This window comes from Lissotriton vulgaris, chromosome 2_1, assembly GCF_964263255.1.
Source record: "Lissotriton vulgaris chromosome 2_1, aLisVul1.2, whole genome shotgun sequence".
Lineage (NCBI taxonomy): Eukaryota > Metazoa > Chordata > Amphibia > Caudata > Salamandridae > Lissotriton > Lissotriton vulgaris.
The window spans coordinates 904,514,266-904,532,223 of NC_141687.1; the positions used below are offsets into that span (position 1 = coordinate 904,514,266).

Sequence of the window (17,958 nt, forward strand, 5' to 3'; positions counted from 1 at the left end):
CCCGAGGTGCTCTTGGCCAGGGCTAACCTATGCTTCCCCTTCCCTCATAAGAAGGATGATAACAGGGTTTCCAGAGTTTTTAAGATCCAAGTCGGGAGAACAACAGGTAGATTTACAAAATGATATAAGAGTCTAGGTAGCATAACCATCTTAGACATGGCAATTGGGCTGCTATTGTTGCCGGCAAGGTAGTCCAGAATGCCACCTGTGATCGAAGAGACTTAATAGTTCTGACAACATTTCAATCTATAGTGCCTGCACTGGTCCTGTAGATGTGTACCCCATGGTACTTAAAAGTTGTGGGTTCTACTTTAAACTGTAAGTGGCCAAACTGTAAGTAGGGTATGTTGTAATTATGAAAGAAATACGCCACAGACTTTGAGGCATTAAGGCAAAGGGCCGAGATGTTTGCTAACTGCGAAAACACGGCTGCAATGGGTTGCATGTCCATGTTCAGATCCTTAAAAAACAATAACATATCATCAGCGTAAAGGGATATAGAGTGGATCATCGCGCCCGTTGGGATGCCAAATTGGGCCATGATACCGCGTAAATATTGTGCATGGGGTTCTAGCGCTAGGGCAAACAATAGGGGTGACAAGTATGGTATGCAGGAGAGATAGTTGCAAACATCTTGGCCCGGGCTGTGTGGTCCGTATAAAGCAATTTTACCCAAATGCAATATTCTGGGGATAGCCCAAACTTAGTTAACACAGCAAGCATACATGGCAAACTGAAATGAAATGAAGAGTCTTGTAATGCGCGACTAAGCCCGAAGGCGTTAAGGCGCCTAACAGAAAACAATATAAACAAATGAAGAGTATCTACGGGTACGCCTTTGCGAACAACCAGGTTTTCAATGCTTTACGAAAAGCGGGGACGGAAGCCTGCGATTTGATGTCGCATGGAAGAGTATTCCATAGCTTAGGGGCAATTAAGGAGAAAGCCCTCCCGCCCCATCGACTCTTTCGGAAACGAGGGCCAACCAACAGGTTCTTAGAGGAGGAACGTAGAGATCTGCTTGAAGTATAAGGCAGCAACAGTTTCCTGACCCCACCCGCACCCGTCCCAGAGAGTGCACGGTGGGTTAGGCAGAGCGTCTTGAAAGTGATCCTCGCCTCAACAGGAAGCCAGTGTAAAGTTTTCCTGGCTGCCGTTGATGACGCCAGTATGGGGGCGTCAAGAACGAATTTGGCTGCCGCATTTTTTTTTTGTCAAAGGTATATTTTATTGATATAAAACAGAAAAAAAGGGACAATCGCGATAATCTCGCACATTTCCCCTCACAGGGGGGCAATCAAGAAAGGCGGGAGAGGCTAGTATCAAAGTCGAAGACCCCATCCAAAGGTCGGGGCACGTAAGTTAAACAGTCACAGTTCATGCTTTCTAGGTCCAATATGTGCCCACGAGCGCTGGTGATACAGACCCGGTAGCCCTCAGGGTCGTGGGCGACTGCGACCAGCATCAGCCTCCTCTGAGCATCGTTGTACCTCTCCCACTACAATCAAGAAATGGCGTCCCGAATAGTTAAACTAAAGAACCCCAGAGAAAACACCCCCCGCCCCCCAACACCCACCCCCCCTCCCGGTGGTGGTAGCGCCCTACGGTCACACTCAATCATATAGCTAGCACTCATACTTAAAAGAGATGCAGGGCTCGCAGTCTGGGTGGGTAGACCGCAGATGGAAGCCCCCATGAGAGGAAGCGGACCAGCGGACCCCAGCGAAAGATAAAGTTTTTAAAATCTCCCAGGAAGACCTCCGCCATTCGCTCCATGCCCAACAGACGCCACAGTCTAGCATACCATAGAGAAATCGCTGGGGCCTCCCTTTTCTTCCAAGCTGCTGCCAAGGTAGTCTTAGCCGCCCCAATGCACAACCATAAGATCTTCTTATCCGCCCGGGTCTGATGCTCCAGCAGTGGATCTCGGAGGCCCAGTAACACGTGTGCCATTGTGTCTGCCACGGGATATCCCAGGATCTCCTTAATATGAGATAGAATTTCTTCCCAATAAGGGCGGATAGCGGGGCAGTCCCACCACACGTGGCGGAAGTCACCTAACATGCCACAGCCCTGCCAGCATCTATCGGAAGTGCCCGGATATATACGGTGCAATTTAGCTGGGGTGAGGTACCAATCCATCATCGTTTTGAGATGGGCCTCTCGGAGTTCGACGGAGTGATTGTGTTTCGCCAAGTCCCTCCATAACTGTGACCACTCTACTCTTGCGGTCCAACAATTCTTCCCACGATCCCATGTATCGCGGTCTGGGGGACGTTGCCGTAGACAGTAGGCGACGGTAAAGAAAGGAGATAGCTCCTCGCATACCAGAGGTCCTAGCGATAAAGACCTCAAAGGGGGTGAGAGCTCTAGTAGCGGCGTCGCGAACCGAAGGGGAAAGCGCCAAGTGGAGTAGCTGGCTTTGATGGTATCGTTCCGTCGGCAGGACCCCGTAGTCCCTTCTGCAGTTGTCAAATGTTAGCGGGTCCATTCCATGAAACAGGTGTGTGAGGGCAAAACAGCCCCCTTACCTCCAGACCTCAAAGGGCCCCTCTCATTGGGCAGGCGGGAAGGCAGGATTGAAATGAAATGGATGGGCGTAAACGGGGAGGGAAACGTTGTCCACCTCTCATCTCCAGCGAGGGAGTCCGACACCTTCAAGGTGGTACCCGTGGGAGTGCTAATATACGCATTTTTAGTCCTATCCCTTTTGGGCTTCCATGCCAAATCCTATATCGATCTCCCCGCCACACTCCTGTCCATATGGAGCCAGTGTTTTTCAGACATCGGTTGAGACCACTCCACCAGAACTCGGAGCTGCGCCGCCTTATAGTAGAGAAGCATATCAGGAAGGCCGACTCCACCCTCCTCTCGCTGGCGCCGAAGCGCGGCAAAGGAAAAGCGAGCCCTCCCTCCTCTCCAAATAAAGCGGAGCATGAGGGTCTTAATACTGCGAAAGAAGGTGGCATCAACCACGATGGGGAGCGCCTGAAATAAATATAGCACCTTGGGGAGAAGTGCCATTTTAATCGCGTGGATCCGACCCAGCCACGAAATGTAAAGAGGGAGCCAGCGCCGCAGATCGGAGCGGATAAGTGCTAGCAGGGGGGGAAGTTGGCGGCGTATAGCTCCCCTACCGTGGGGGTGAGGTGGATCCCCAGGTACAGGAGGGATGACAGGGTCCATGGCAGGGGAGACAGCGGGCGTAGGCGGTCCACCTCCGCCAGGGAGAGCGCAAGGTTCAAAATAAAGGACTTGTCGTAATTCACCTTGAAGCCCGCAACGTCTTCAAAGCGCGTCAGTTCAGTCTGGACCTGGGGCAGGGAGCGTGCAGGGTCTGCCAAGGACAGCAAGACGTCATTGGCAAATAACGAGATTTTATGTTGTTCGCCCGCGAAAGGCAGTCCCCGGATGTCGGGATGTTCCCGCACCGCCATCGCCAGCGGCTCGATACTCAGGGCAAAGAGCAGGGGCGAAAGCGGGCATCCCTGCCTCGTGCCACGAGAGTGGGGGAAGAAGGCCGACAGGTCAAGTCAAGTCAATAAATTTATATAGCGCGCTACATACCCAGAGGGTCTCAAGGCGCTTGAAGAGGGGTGGGGAATTACTTCTCGAATATCCAGGTTTTAAGTTGCTTTCTGAATGCTAGGTGGTTTTGAGTGAGGGGAAGGTGCATGGGAAGTGAGTTCCAGGTTTTGGCCGCTAGGTAGGAGAATGATCTTCCTCCCATGGTGGTTTTGTTGACGCGGGGAACAGCAGCGAGGGCTTGGTTGGAAGAGTGCAGCTGGCGGGGGGGGGGGGGGGGGGGGGGGGGTGTAGAAGGAAAGACGTGTATTGAGGCATTCGGGTCCAAGTTCGTAAGAGCTTTGTGTGCGTGGGTGAGGAGGCGGAAAGTTATCCTCTTATTGGCGGGGAGCCAGTGGAGGTTTTTCAGGTGACCAGAAATTTGTTCTTTACGCGGGATGTCTAATATGAGTCTGGCTGATGCGTTCTGGATGCGTTGGAGGTTTTTCTGAAGTTTTGCGGTGGTACCGGCGTAGAGGGTGTTTCCGTAGTCCAGGCGGCTTGTAACCAGTGCGTGGGTGACCGTTTTTCTAGTTTCGGTGGGGATCCAGCGAAATGTTTTTTTGAGTATGCGAAGAATGTTGAAGCAAGATGAAGAGACGGCGTTGACTTTTCTGGTCATCGAGAGTGAGGAATCCAGGATGACGCCTAGGTTCCGTGCGTGATCAGTCGGGATGGGTGCTTTTCCAAGGGCCTCTGGCCACCAAGAGTCGTCCCAGGCGGAGGGACCTAAGATAAGGACTTCTGTTTTGTCTGAATTCAGTTTCAGACGGCTATGCTTCATCCATTCGGCTACCTCTTTCATTCCTTCATGTAGGTTGGTTTTGGCGATGTTTGGGTCTTTAGTGAGTGAGAGGATCAGTTGAGTGTCATCAGCGTAGGAGATGATGTTGAGGTTGTGTTGGCGTGCGATGGTCGCGAGGGGGCTCATGTATACGTTGAAGAGGGTGGGGCTGAGTGAAGATCCTTGTGGCACGCTGCAGATGACTTCAGTGGCCTCTGACTTGAATGGTGGGAGGCGTACTCTCTGAGTTCTTCCGGCAAGGAAAGGGGATGATCCATTCCAGTGCTTTTCCTTGGATTCCGATGTTTCTGAGTCGTTGTAACAGGGTGTTATGACAGACTGTGTCGAAGGCTGCGGAGAGGTCGAGGAGGATGAGGGCGACTGTGTCTCCATTGTCCAGTAGAGTTCGGATGTCGTCTGTTGCTGCGATGAGTACGGTCTCAGTATTGCGTTTGGCTCGGAAGCCGGACTGTGAGGAGTCGAGGGATTTGTTGGCTTCGAGGAAGGCGGCTAGCTGGTTGTTGACAGCTTTCTCGATGACTTTGGCCGGGAATGGAAGGAGCGAGATGGGGCTGTAGTTTTTGAGTTCGGTGGTGCCAGCTGTGGGTTTTTTCAGAAGGGCGCTGAGTTCGGCGTGTTTCCAGCTTTCTGGGAAGGTGCCGGAGTTGAGGGAGCAGTTGATGACGTCTCTGAGGTGTGGTGCTATGATGGAGTCTGCTTTGTTGAAGATGTGGTGAGGGCATGGGTCTGTGGGGGATCCTGAGTGGATGGAGTTCATCAGGAGGATGGTGTCCTCAGTGGAGATTGGGTTCCAGTCATTAAGGATGTTCAAGGGGGGTGAAGGTACGGCAGAGGGTTGGGTGGGTTGGTCTTCGGGTTGGTTGTCGAAGCTGTTGTGGATGTCTGCGATTTTGTCGTGGAAGAACGAAGCTAGGGAGTCGCAAAGGGTTTGAGAGGGGGTGATGTCGTTGGCAGTGGGGTTGGTAAACTCTTTGACGATGTTGAATAATTCCTTGCTGTTGTGGGCGTTTTTGTCTAGTCGGTCTTTGAATGCGGTTTTCTTGGCAGTCCGGATCAAATTGGTGGTGTATGTGGGTGGCGTTTTTGAAGGCGTCCCTGGTGCTGGGGTCTTTTTTCCAGGCCTTCGCAAGGGAGCGACAGAGTTTCTTGGATTTCTTAAGATCTTCGTTGAACCAGGGGGCGTTTTTGCTGCCTAGTTTGATTTGACGTTTTTTCAAAGGTGCTAGGTTGTCGGCGGTGTTGCTTAGCCATTGAGTGAGGTTAATGGCTGCTTGGTTGGGGTTCGATGAGTGGGCAGGGGGGTTTTGAAGAAGCGATGTGGAGATCTGGTCGATGGTGATTTTGTTCCAGTTTCTTCGCAGGGTAGGTTGAGGATGGTTGTGGTCTTATTGTAAACAAAGTGAACGCAGCTGTGGTCCGTCCATTGGAGAACTGTGGTGTGACTGAAGGAAATATGTTTGCTGGAGGTGAAGATAGGGTCGAGAGTGTGTCCTGCGTGGTGTGAGGGGGTATTAACAAGTTGTTTGAGTCTGAGGTTGGCGAAATTGTCCAGAAGGGTGGTGGTGTTGTTGTCGTTGCTCTTTTCCAGGTGAAAATTGAGGTCTCCCAATAGGATGTAGTACTCGGAGGAGAGGGCGTGTTGGGTGATAAAATCATTGATGTCTTCAGTGAATTGTGCACGGGGTCCTGATGGCCTGTAGAGGAGGGTGCCTCTGAGTGTGGTCTTGGGGTCGGTATGGATCTGGAAGGGAAGGTGTTCGGCGCTAGAGAGGTTGACGTCCGAGCTGGTTGAGATGCGGATGGAGTTCTTATGGACGATGGCGATGCCTCCTCCTGTTTGGATGGCGCGATCTTTTCGGATGATCTTGTAGCCTTCCGGGATGGCTATGGTGATGTCTGGGGCTGAAGAGGCGTTCATCCAAGTTTCTGTTAGGAAGGCGACGTCTGGAGAGATGGTATCTAGTAGATTCCAAAGGTTGATGGCGTGGCTGTGGACCGATCGGGTGTTGAGTAGGATGCATTTTAGGTGGTTGGCGTCAGATCTATGTTTGGTGTTAGTGGATGAGGAATTGGTTTTTGTGCCGCCAAACTTGCAGGAGTTGCATGTGAAGGGTCCATGGGTGTGTCCAGGTGCGGCTTGGGCGCAGTTTGGGAGTCGGCCTGGGTTTAGTGCAAGGAGGGAGGAGGAATCGGATGTAATGCGGGTGGGCTGGGACTTAAGGGAACCAGGGGGTCTGGCGCTGGGCGCGGTCTTGGCGCGGACGGGCGTAGACTGGCTTACCTTTGGCGCACCTTCGGCGCAGCCGCAGCGCGTGGACGCTGCCCGTGGGGACATCTGTCATTAAATGGAGAGTGGGCGGGAGGGGCAGCAGGGAGGCGGAAGCGGGGAGAGGAGGAAGGGCTCTGGGAGACAACAACAAACAAAATGGAGGCGGTGAAAAGTCGAGTGAGGCTGGGGGCACTGAGATTATAATCACAAGCGCTTTTAAACAGGCGGCGTTATTGTGCAGAGATAGAGCGCAGTGCCGTTTTCGTCACGCTGTTTCAATGGCACCAACTATGCAGCAATACAAATCACCAGAAACGCTGTTGCGCTATTATAATGGCACAAACTAAGCAGAGTTACAAATCACCAGAAGCGCTATGAGCGCAGTGAGGTCAAACAAATGCACAATTTAAAAGTACAGACAGTCTGAAGTCAATGGGTGAGTAACGACCGTTGACCGAGACCCTGGAGCGAGGGCAGCAGTAGTTTGCACGTATCATGGAAATAAACTTGGACGAAAAGCCAAAAGCCGTTAGGGTCTGGAAAAGGAATCCCCAGTCCACCCGATCAAAGGCTTTTTCCTCGTCCAACCCCACCAACACCGCCGGGATACGGAAGAGATTAGCTTTTTCAATAAGGTGGACCACACGGCGAGTGTCATCGTGTGTCTGGCGCCCCTTAATGAAACCGGATTGGTCGGGGTGTATGAGAGTGGGCATAAGATCCTGAAGCCTGACTGCCAGTATGGACGAGTATAATTTGGCGTCTAAATTCAGCAGGGCTATAGGCCTATAGGAGGCACATTTGGCACGGTCTTTCCCAGGCTTGGGGATAACTGATACAACGGCCTCTGCCATGGATTCCGTGGTCGTGCCCGATTCCGCCATGGCATTGAAGAGGAGTACCAGATGGTCACACAGCTCTGCCGCGTAGGTCTGATAAAACAGTGCCGTGTAGCCGTCCGCCCCAGGTGCCTTGTTAGGTTTCAGGGCTTTGATCGCTGTCAGGACTTCCTCCCTAGTGAAGGGGGCCTCAAGCAATTCGTTCCATTCGGGAGAGACGTGAGGAAGTGGAAGTGTAGCAAGGTAGTCATGCTGGGCTGCGGGGTCCAGGGGATCACCCGAGTACAGTGCAGCGTAGAACTCTCCAAAAAGTTCCGCCTTGTCCTCGTCACGATGGTGCAGGTCACCCCCAGGGACCCGGATACCACCTATATACTCACTCTCCAGTTTGTCCCTCAACTGGCGCGCTAGGTGCTTCCCTATCTTGTTACCCTGTGAGTAGGAGAGACGGCGCAATTTAAGGAGGGTGAACTCCGCTCTATTATTATAGTGGGACCTAAGTTTACCCCGAACTGCAGTCAGCGAGCGGAGCGTCTGCCTGGTGGGATTCTGTTTATGTATCAATTCCAATCTGGCCAGTTCTGCCTCTAACCCTTCTCTTTCCACCCGCCGCTGCCTATTAATGGCCGCGTTGAGAGCTAAACAGCTACCCCTGATCGACGCCTTAAAGGCATCCCAGGTGACAAAAATCGAAGTATCCTGGATGGGGTTAAGATCAAAGAATTTGCGAATCGCAACTCGCAGGGCTCTACAGGAGGGGTCGTCTCTGACCAAGGAAGCTGGGAAATACCACTTGCGCGTTCACGTACTATCCTGAGCCCAGTGAAAACAGAGGGTCAGTAAGCTGTGATCGGAGACCGAAAGGGGGAAGATCCTAGCATCCCTCAGGGCTCCTCGCAGGGACTGGCTCAGAAATCCATGGTCCAGGCGGGAATAAGACTGATGGACATGCGAATAGTAAGTGTAATCCCGGGCAAGGGGATGAAGGGCCCGCCACCCGTCAACTAGTCCACAGTCCGTAAATCGCCTACGTGTCTCAGCCGAACAGACTCCTGCGTCCGCCCTCTGTGGCCGAGAGCAGTCCAACTCACGGTCCCATACTAAGTTAAAATCCCCCAGTACCAAAAGCGCCCCTCAACAAAGTCCTCCACCGCAGTTAGTAAGTCTTGGAGGAACTTATTTTGGCCAGCATTGGGAGCATATAGGACTAGAAAGGTGCACAACCTGCCACGAAGTACCCCCTTGACCAAGATCCACCTACCCTCTCTATCGTTCCTAACCCCTAACGGCTGAAATCGCACTGCTGAACGGAACATAAGAGCCACCCCTCTGTGCTTAGTGTGGGCAGAGGATCTATAAATCAGCGGATACTGTTTATGTTTGAGGCGGGACTCGTCCCTCCTCGCCATGATGCGTTTCTTGGAGGCCCACCACATCCAGATCGTGATCAAGAATATATTTCCACACCTTCTGCCTCTTTTGAGGGGAATTCAGCCCCTTCACGTTCCAGGTACCGACAGTAACCGGCATCATAGATAAGTACTATCACTCGGCTCCTCTTTCCTCCACCCTAAACTCGACACACTCCACTCCATCAAGTACCCTCGGAGCCTCAAAAGGCCCAGGCCCCCCCCAGTTCCCTCCCTCGTACCCCCCACATCTGGAGACCGCAAGAGCAAAAACAAACCTCGACACACACTCATGCTACCACCACCACCCCTCAACCCCCTCCAACTCCCCCCCCAGACTCCCATCCCCACCCCCTCTTTAGGTCTGGAGAGCCTCAACAGGAATGCCTACCCCACCAGCAACTGCAAAAGCCCCAAGGGGGCAACATGAAAAGGAGAACAAAACAAAAGGCAAAGTGCCACCATAAGGGCGGCATCAGCAGCCCATCGCGGGCCGCGGGTGAGACACCAGTCAATGTCCCTTCCAGTTCTTGGACAGGGGTGTCTTCTCCAAAAGTACATAGTTGCCCACGGTACCTGAGCGGAGGGGGGTGGTCCCTCCGTCGCCTGTTAGCCTTCCCTGCAGAATCATGCCGCTCCCGAGCTGCTCTGCGACAGTGACTCTGTTGCACTCATCACTGAGGCCACTGCTCCGCTTCTCTCTTGCTGGCTGGCCGACTGATCCGGCCTACCATGCCCCAACGGGCGCCCCACTCTCTGCCAGGAAGACGAGCGGCGACGCCGCCGCGCCGGTGATCTTTCCGCCCATGGGGAGGGAGGAGTGTCGTCCAGGCCCAGCAACTCCCTGACCGCCTGCAGCGTTCGAACCTGGACCAATCTGTTCTGCCAGCGGAAAATAAGGCGGAAGGGATGACCCCATGAATACGCCAGGTAAGTTGTCACCGGTTTAAAGGTGCGCCTCTTCTGCAGCGTTGAAGCCGCCAAATCCTGGAAGAGCTGAGGTCGATGCTCTCTGAACTGCAGGTCAGCAATCCCCCTCGCCTTCTGAAGTATGCGTTCCTTGAGCATATAATCGTGAATGCAGACCAAAATGTCCGGGGTGGAGCCCCTGTGCCTCTCGATAGCCCAACTCTGTGGACTCTGTCCATTTTAATCTCGTGCAGGTCCTCTTCCCCCAGGATTTGCAAAAAGAGTGCCTCCACTTACCCATGCAGGTCCCCCGCCTCTCCTCCCCAGGGCACCGCACGAATGCGGATGTTATTTCGGCGCGACCGGTTCTCCAAATCCTCAGCGTGGGTCTGAAGATCCAGGTTTTGCTCAGTCAGCCTGATCACGTCTTGTTGGAGCCGGTGTATATCCTCTGCCGTGCCCAGATCGTGCTCTTCCAGCGTCGCGACCCTCTCGCCAATGCCCTAGACATCCCTCCTCACCTCCCGGAGGTCCGAGGCCAGCTGAGTTCGAAGCTCCGAGATGTCCTCCTTGATGGCCGCAAAGAGGTCTAGCATGAAGGCTTTGGTGGTCGGAGCTTTATCATCCCGCAGCCGTGGAGATGAGCTGGAGCTAGTGCCTGGAGACGTTGTCGCCTGCGATCCCCTCAGGGGCCCCTCTTTGCTGGGTTTATCTTTGCGAGTTCTCTGTGCCATCGTGCTCCGACCAGTCACCGACGCCTGCCGGTGGGCCCTTTCCAACGACGGCGAACCCCTGCCAGTCGCGCTAGAAGCTTCGCCGCAAGCTCGAGGTCTCGATGCAGCTCTCAGCCGTCCTCCAGTGGGCACACGGTGCTCCTTTCTGTGTCGTCACCAATCCCAGTCTCCTCTGTTAGGCGACCCCTCTCTGCTCCCCTCCGGCAACGCTGGTCACTCCAAGCGGAGATCCGCGTGTCTCTCGCTTCTCCTAACAGGAGAGGTGCATCAACCCCACTGGCCGCACTCTCATGACCCGGCCCAGCTGTGTGTGAGGCAGCAGTTAGGTAGCCCAGGATCCTCCGCTAATAGGCCGCCACCGGGGGTCGTCACAGAAATGGGACGGCGAGCCGTCGATGGTTCCAGGCTCAGGGAACTCCTAGGAGAGCTCCTCGCTCCTCAATGCAGGCCCGGGGGCCGACGCCGCTCCTCACAGTCCCCTGGCCGCGATCGGCCGCACCTCAGGAGACCCCAGGAGACCAGCCGCAGAAACGCAACCTGGCGCTAGGCTGCAGATCCCCAGGCTCACGTGATCGGGGAGGCTCGTCCAGCCCGCGGGTCAGTCGGATGTCGCTCCGGTCCCCCACCGGACTGCTAAGACACTCACCTCCCGCGTGAGGGAGTCTCCGATTGCTGAGGATACGGCCGGTTCCTGACCCGGCGCGTGGCTCCGTGGCAGTGCGGCCCCTCTTCAGCACCGCCGCACGCATGTCCGCGGCCTCCACCGGTTCTCCACGCCACAGGCCCCAGCGCCGATGCGCGGCCGAACCACCTCCCTCGGGGTCGCGGGTAGCGCTCAGAGCACCCCAATGATTCCGGGAGTGTCGCTCTAGGGCCAGAGCCTTCGGTAGGGTCCAGGGAAGGCGCTGGGCAAAGCTTAGCAGATCACGGCGGCGGAGAGACAGAAAACACGTCCTACTCCATCGCCATCTTGGACACGCCCCCCAGCTGCCGCATTTTGAGCAGCCTGAAGACGTTGGATTAAGCTCTTATTCATGCCGATGTAAAGGGCGTTACAATAATCAAGACGCGAAGCGGCAAGTGCTACTACCACCTGCTTCCGCGCCTGGAGGGACAAGTAATGCTTTATTTTATGGAGAATTTTAATGATGCCCCAACAGGTAGCAACAGTTCTATTAACCTGCAGGGTCATGGAAAGGGAAGGTTCAATCATTACCCCTAGGTTCCGTGCTGATCCCGAAGGAGTAGGACAAGACCCCAACGAGGGCGGCCACCATTTAGGTGACCAGATGTTATTGTTAGAGCCAAACACCAAGATCTCAAAGTGTCAAACGCTTGACATACATCTAGTGACAAGCATCCCGCTAGTGGTACTGTCTCAGCCACTGCATGTATCAGGGCATGTAAACTGCGAATATTTAGTGAGGTGCTGCGTTTGAGTATGAATACACACTGGTCCATGTAGAAAGTTATTGTTAACATAACCTTTCAATCACTAGCACCAAAAAGCTATTTTTCACTGTGGCAGGCCTAGATGTCCCTTGTAAAAAACCAGTACAGAATAAAATACTAGTCCTGTATCTCAGGAATGGGACTAGCTATGAAAATAATTAACCAACTATAATTTAATAGTTATTAAAATTCCAATTCAAAGGTTAAGACGGAGTTTAATTAAATATTACGGAAAAGTAACTTTTAAAAAGTTACAATTTCCCCGATTAAATTTCCTGGAGGCTAAATTTGAATTTGCTCATTTGCTCTCGCACTTCTACCAGTCAATTATAAAAACATCTGAATGGGCAGAGATGGCTCCAGTAAATCACGCAGAATATGCAGGGTGGGGCTCAGCGCATCCTTTTTCACATTAATGTCAAATCTTGCTTGAATGTCAAATTCTGCTTAACAGGTCTACTGGGTTTACATACAACAGTGTGGCACACTTGAAAGGAAGGAACATTGGATGTCAAAACAATTTGTGTATCCACTATCTGGTTGCTAGAAAACACTTTGTTCTATCAGACTTCTGTCCCTGGTTTTATTGGGGGCACTGTGGCTGCATCAAACTGGAGTTTGGTGTTAAATGTGGAAAGACACTAACAGGTAGATTCATCAAGCATTTTTGCGAGCGCAAACGGGGCGAATAGCAAAATTCGCCCGTTTGCGCCAGCAAAAATGGCTTTTGGAATTCATCAATGGGTCATAAACTCGCAATTTGAAAAATCGCAAATAATTGTGATTTCTCAAATTGCGATTGCATTTAATTTCTTACAGTTAAGAACTGTTAGGGTGACCTAAGGATAAGAACACAGAATGGGATGCATGCATAGTAAACATTCTGGTATGCTGTGTACAAGTTACTGAAAAACATGTTACATTACAGAAAAAAAGAATGTTAAACGTTGGTCTGGGATTCCTTAAGCAAAGCGTAGCACTAAATGAACTTCTGACTGAAGTCCTGATATAAGCCCACATTACCCAAGCTGATTTCCATCTGTACCCGGAAGTAAATTATAAATTTAAATGTCATTTAAATGCCAACAAGACGACTGCTGTATGGTTGCTATTCATAACCCATCAAACATGGGGGGACTAAAAATATCTGAACTTAGGCAAACATTTCAGGGATTTCGAATATGCAAACATGTAGTTACATATATTGAGTATAATAATTCTAGAATCTCTTTAAAAAAACAGATTTGCTTACAGGCCAGCCAGGAAACGTTCCACTTTCCCACTTCTTCTCAAATTCGCTCTGTATCTTGCCAAAAAGTTCATTTTGGTCCAATAAAGGCTTCACCTTGTCAGTATAATCTTGAAGGTATTCCAGAAGCATTTCAAGATATCTGTATTGTGTAACAAGATTCCATGAATATCAACTAATACATTTGCAGAAACATTATTGTTTAATTTTTTTTTTTTTTTATAAAACAATAATGTTTAAAAGGTGCTTAAATAACTACGTGGACTACATGTTAAGAAACATTGCGAACACTCTGCAACTGGAAAGAGAAAAGAGAATACTTCAGTTGAATCATATGACTTTTTACTGTCTGTCATATCACTGAAACTTCAACTGAATAAAAAAGCTGAATGGTTCATTTGCGGTAAATTATAACCAGTTTTAAAAGGTATAGGTATAAGCATAATTGAAAGAAAATAATATAATGCCTATACGGTTTAATTAATAAAAACCTTGCAATCAATACTTCCTAATATAAAAAAGGGAGGCAGGACAATAAAGCAGATTTGATATTGTATGTCAAACTAATATATAATTTGAACAGAGAACAGTGCCACGGTGACACAGAGAAACAACGCAATGCTTGTAGCAAAGTATCAAGAGTATAAACTACAGCAATAAGATAATCAGCACAAGGGAGTGTAGGTTTAAGAAGTAGGAAAGTAGATACCTAAAAAGAATCAAAGAGTGTGGTGGGGTGGTCGGGGAAGGGGTTGTCTTCACCAGGGTAAAGGGTAAGCACCACGTAAGCACCACTTAATAAGTAGCATCCTAAAATGGACAAATCAAGACAGTTACAATGTATGAGAGAAATTGATCAACCAATGGCTGCAGGGGAGAAAAAAAAATCACAGAACTAGCAGATAAAATACCATCTACCCAAGATAACAGATAAGATACAGTGTATTGTTGCAGCCTACCTGTGCCCCAGATTGCAGTGAGCAGAGTCCAGGAAGTGGTAAGGAGACAGACTAGTGCTGTCTCTTCCCAAGACAAAAAGTTGTTTAAAAAACGATTTTCACTTTCTGTGTTTACTGTCTTTGCCTGTGGTCGATACAGTTAAAAATTGTAGTTTTAGCCTGCCTGTAATTGCATATTTTATCACCTGTGTTGTGTTTTAAACTAGTGGTTTTCCCTGCCCATGATTGCCTCCATTTAGAGTGTTGAATTATGGGATTTGCAGTTCAACCTCTGTAGTTTGTCCCCCTCATTCCTTGGTGACAATTCTGTTTTCCCTCCAAATTTCTCATTTGCTCTGTGCTAAGACCTATATGTTAAAACAGTGCACTCCCAGCCACCATTTTGTGTTCACAAGCCAGTGAAACCATCCCCCCGCCCCCCCCATCCCCCCCCCCCCCCAGCAATAGGGATTTTCTACACCAGAGGGTGCTTCTGTGAGCTGTTTAAACTGTGTTTTACTAGAGCCTGTGCACTTCGTTTTTTGGCCAGCAGGGAGAGTAAAGTTTTATTCAAACAGTATTGTTAGATTTCAAGTTAGTGAGGCCCTTACCTGCTGTAGTCCAAAGTGTGGAATGAGCATGTCTGTCTCCTAGGAAATTCTGAACAGGAGAAGCAGCTTCCAATTTCCTGGCCAGCAAACCGTGTAGGACCTTATATGGTCTGCTAGTGGTTGGTACATGTCAACACTGATTGGTGGTTATCTGGTGTTTCTATTGGATTAGGGTTAATGTCCTCATTGGTTGGGTATTTGAGGGTTCCGATTGGTTTCTGGGTCAGTGATTCAATCATTGTAGGGTTGGGACTAGGCCTAGGGTTAGAATTTCTATTGGAAGTAGGGACTAAGGCTTCTTATGTTATTGGTTGTTGGGAGTAGGGTGGGACTAGGGCTACGTTTAGACCTTTAATTGGAAGTAGCGATTAGGGCTTCTGGTGTGATTGGTTGCTGGACTAGGTGTGGGACTAAGAGTAGGGTTAGGCTTTCTATTGGAAGTAGGGACTAGGGCTACCTGTGCCATTGGTTGCATGGACTTGTTTTGGGACCACTGGTCGGGCTAGGGCCTTTATTGGACGTAGAGATCAGGGTTTTTTAACTGATTGGGTGCTTGGACTAGGGCTACGATTGGCTGTGAGGTCCTGGTCTCCTAAAGGTTCTAAATTTTAGGGCTAGTGTTGTGATTGGATAGTGTTAGTGCTAGGGACCCCATTGGCTGAAGGGGTCACCTTATTACTAGGGCTATAAAAGGCCAGTGCTAGGGCGTCTCAGCCCGAGCGTCGCGGCGAAGGGCGAGAGGACAAGGGCAGTTGCCTGTTTGAGCCTGTTAAGGGCGGAGTGGACAAGGGCAGTTGCCTATTTGAGCCTGTTAAGGGCGGAGTGGACAAGGGCAGAGAGGACAAGGGTAGTTGCCTGTTCGAGACGGGTCGGGACTAGGGCCAGAAATGCTGCCCTTTTTCTCATTCAGCAATACCCAATCCACTGAGTCCTCTCCTCCAAAACTCCTTTTTACTCATCCAAAAGCCTCCTCCTATTGCTAAAACCTAAAAGAAATAAAAAAAACTTTTATCCCTCCACTATCCTTTTCAATCAAAATTAACAGACTAACATGTTCACTTCTCAAATTCCATATTAAACTATACTAATATACTACCCTAATAACTGAATAACATATCCACTATTAAAATTAGCGGTGGCAGCCGTTTTTCGGAGGTGAAAACCGAATCTAGAGGGCTCCGGGTAAGCTGTTGCAATCTGTGGCTACGCTCAAGGAAACGCTTCTGTTCAGAGTAAGAGCTTCAGTATGCCGGGAGACTCGCACAGCGTTTAAAAGCAGTAAGGTGGCACTTAGAGGGGAGGACTGTATGGAGGCAGATAAACACACAGCAGTTCCTCAAAACAATTGTGTTAGTGCAATCAAAAATACTAAGGAAGGTGGAGTTGCAGAGGGGGCTGCTTCTGCTGATCACTCTGTAAAACAAAGTATAAAACAGGACACCTCAGCAAAAGAAAAGTCGGGAGAAGTAAGGAGCCGATATCAATTAAGATCAAAGACTCTATACGAGCATAAGGGTTTAAAAACAAGAGAGATGGGGTTACGATTGTGGGCACCAGTGGCCATATGGAGAACTATAAGGATGAGTGGTCAGGGGAATGAGAGCTAATATAAGTACTGGTTAAGATTTAAAATGACAACTATGAAAGTTCTTCTCCCATTGGATTTCATGTATTATTTATACATGTTTATAATTGGTTTAGGTTTGCTATTTTTCGCTATATTGTATGTTCAAATCTGGAAACAAATGGATTTTGTTTTTATAATGTATACACGTACTCTCACAATAAAAAAAAATAAAAAAAATCAATTAAGATCAAAGCAAGACCTCAGGAAGCAAGGGGTTTTGAATCTCACTGACACTGCTGAGAGAGGTGGTCCGACACCCATTTCTGCCTATAAACAAAATAGGAAGGGTGGGGCTAGAAGAGGCAGGTCAGCTAAAGTGACAAAACAAACACAAGCGCCCAGAGGAACCCCTTCGCTAAAAAGTTACTTTAAAATTATGGAACAGGCAGTGAACTCGAAGGAGGATGCCACAGGAAAAGCGGAGGTTAATATAGGCTCTAAAGTAACTGAGATACCCGCAGCAGATGAAGACACTAGGTTTAATAAAATACCTGCTCCCCCACTTCACTCTATATTACCCTTGAGTAACAAGTACGCTGTATTAGATTTAACTCCCGGTGAGGAGGGATCAGAAGTAGTAGCGCAGACTATCTCAAGGCAGAATTTGGAATCAGATACAGACATTCCATTGAAAGTAGTACAAATTCTCCCTCCTTCGTTAGAAAAGTCTGTAACCTCAAATCCTGCTGAAATTCCCCTCCCTTTGAGCACACTAAACAGAAATGCCAAAATTCAGTCTCTATCTCACCCTGCCTACGATACACATGGTTCGGCCCCTCATTCTGACGAGGCAGTCGGTTAATTGCGATGGAAAAAGAGAAGGAGGAAGATAGACTTGGCTCCCTATTTCATGCACTGAGAGATGATTTGCTGGGCAAATTCGAGATTTCTGAGAAAAATCAGAGGGGCCTACATGATAGATTTGACCTCTTAGAGGCTAAACTAGAGGGTATTAATGCTAGAACCAGTGTCCTAGAGGGTAAAGTTACGGCACTCTCAGAGACCTCCAAAGGAAACTCTAAAGACATAGAAGCCATAAAAGCACAGAATCGCACTCTAACAATGGATCTGGAAAGGTTGGAAACACAAAGTCGTCGCAACAACCTTAGGATCCTCAAAATTCCTGACGGAGTAGAAGTGGAGGATATAAAGGGGTTTGTGTGCAGATTACTCCGTGAAGATATTCTAAAGGACCGACCGGAAATTGATCTGGAAGCTGAGATTCAGCGTGTACACAGAGATCCATTCAGGCTGCACCCTGACCGCAAAGCACCCAGGAAGATTTTGGTGTATTTCCAAACCTATAGTGTTAAAGAGCGGATTCTTGGTAGATGTCTGGCACGTACCTCTCTGCATTTTTGTGCCAACCCCTACCAAATAAGATTAGACATAGGGGGCAAAACCGCTCAAAGACAATGGGAGCTTGGCTCTAGGATGCCAGACTTGCGTTCAATAGGAGCTCAGGTACAAATGAAATTCCCAGCTTTGCTTAAAATAATGTGGAACAACAAAATGTTTACCTGTAATTTCCCAGAAGAAGTTGATGATCTAT

At 49.7% G+C, this 17,958-nt stretch overlaps 1 protein-coding gene across 1 annotated transcript in view; it reads right to left on the reverse strand.

Annotated features, from left to right (window-relative positions):
- The window catches only part of SF3A3 (splicing factor 3a subunit 3), a 255,515-nt gene that overhangs the window by 152,145 nt on the left and 85,412 nt on the right, over positions 1-17,958 (reverse strand). Inside the window, exon 8 of the mRNA XM_086956436.1 lies at positions 13,234-13,372. Within this exon, the coding sequence (XP_086812562.1) occupies positions 13,234-13,372 (139 nt within the window). The remainder of the gene's footprint in view (positions 1-13,233; positions 13,373-17,958) is intronic.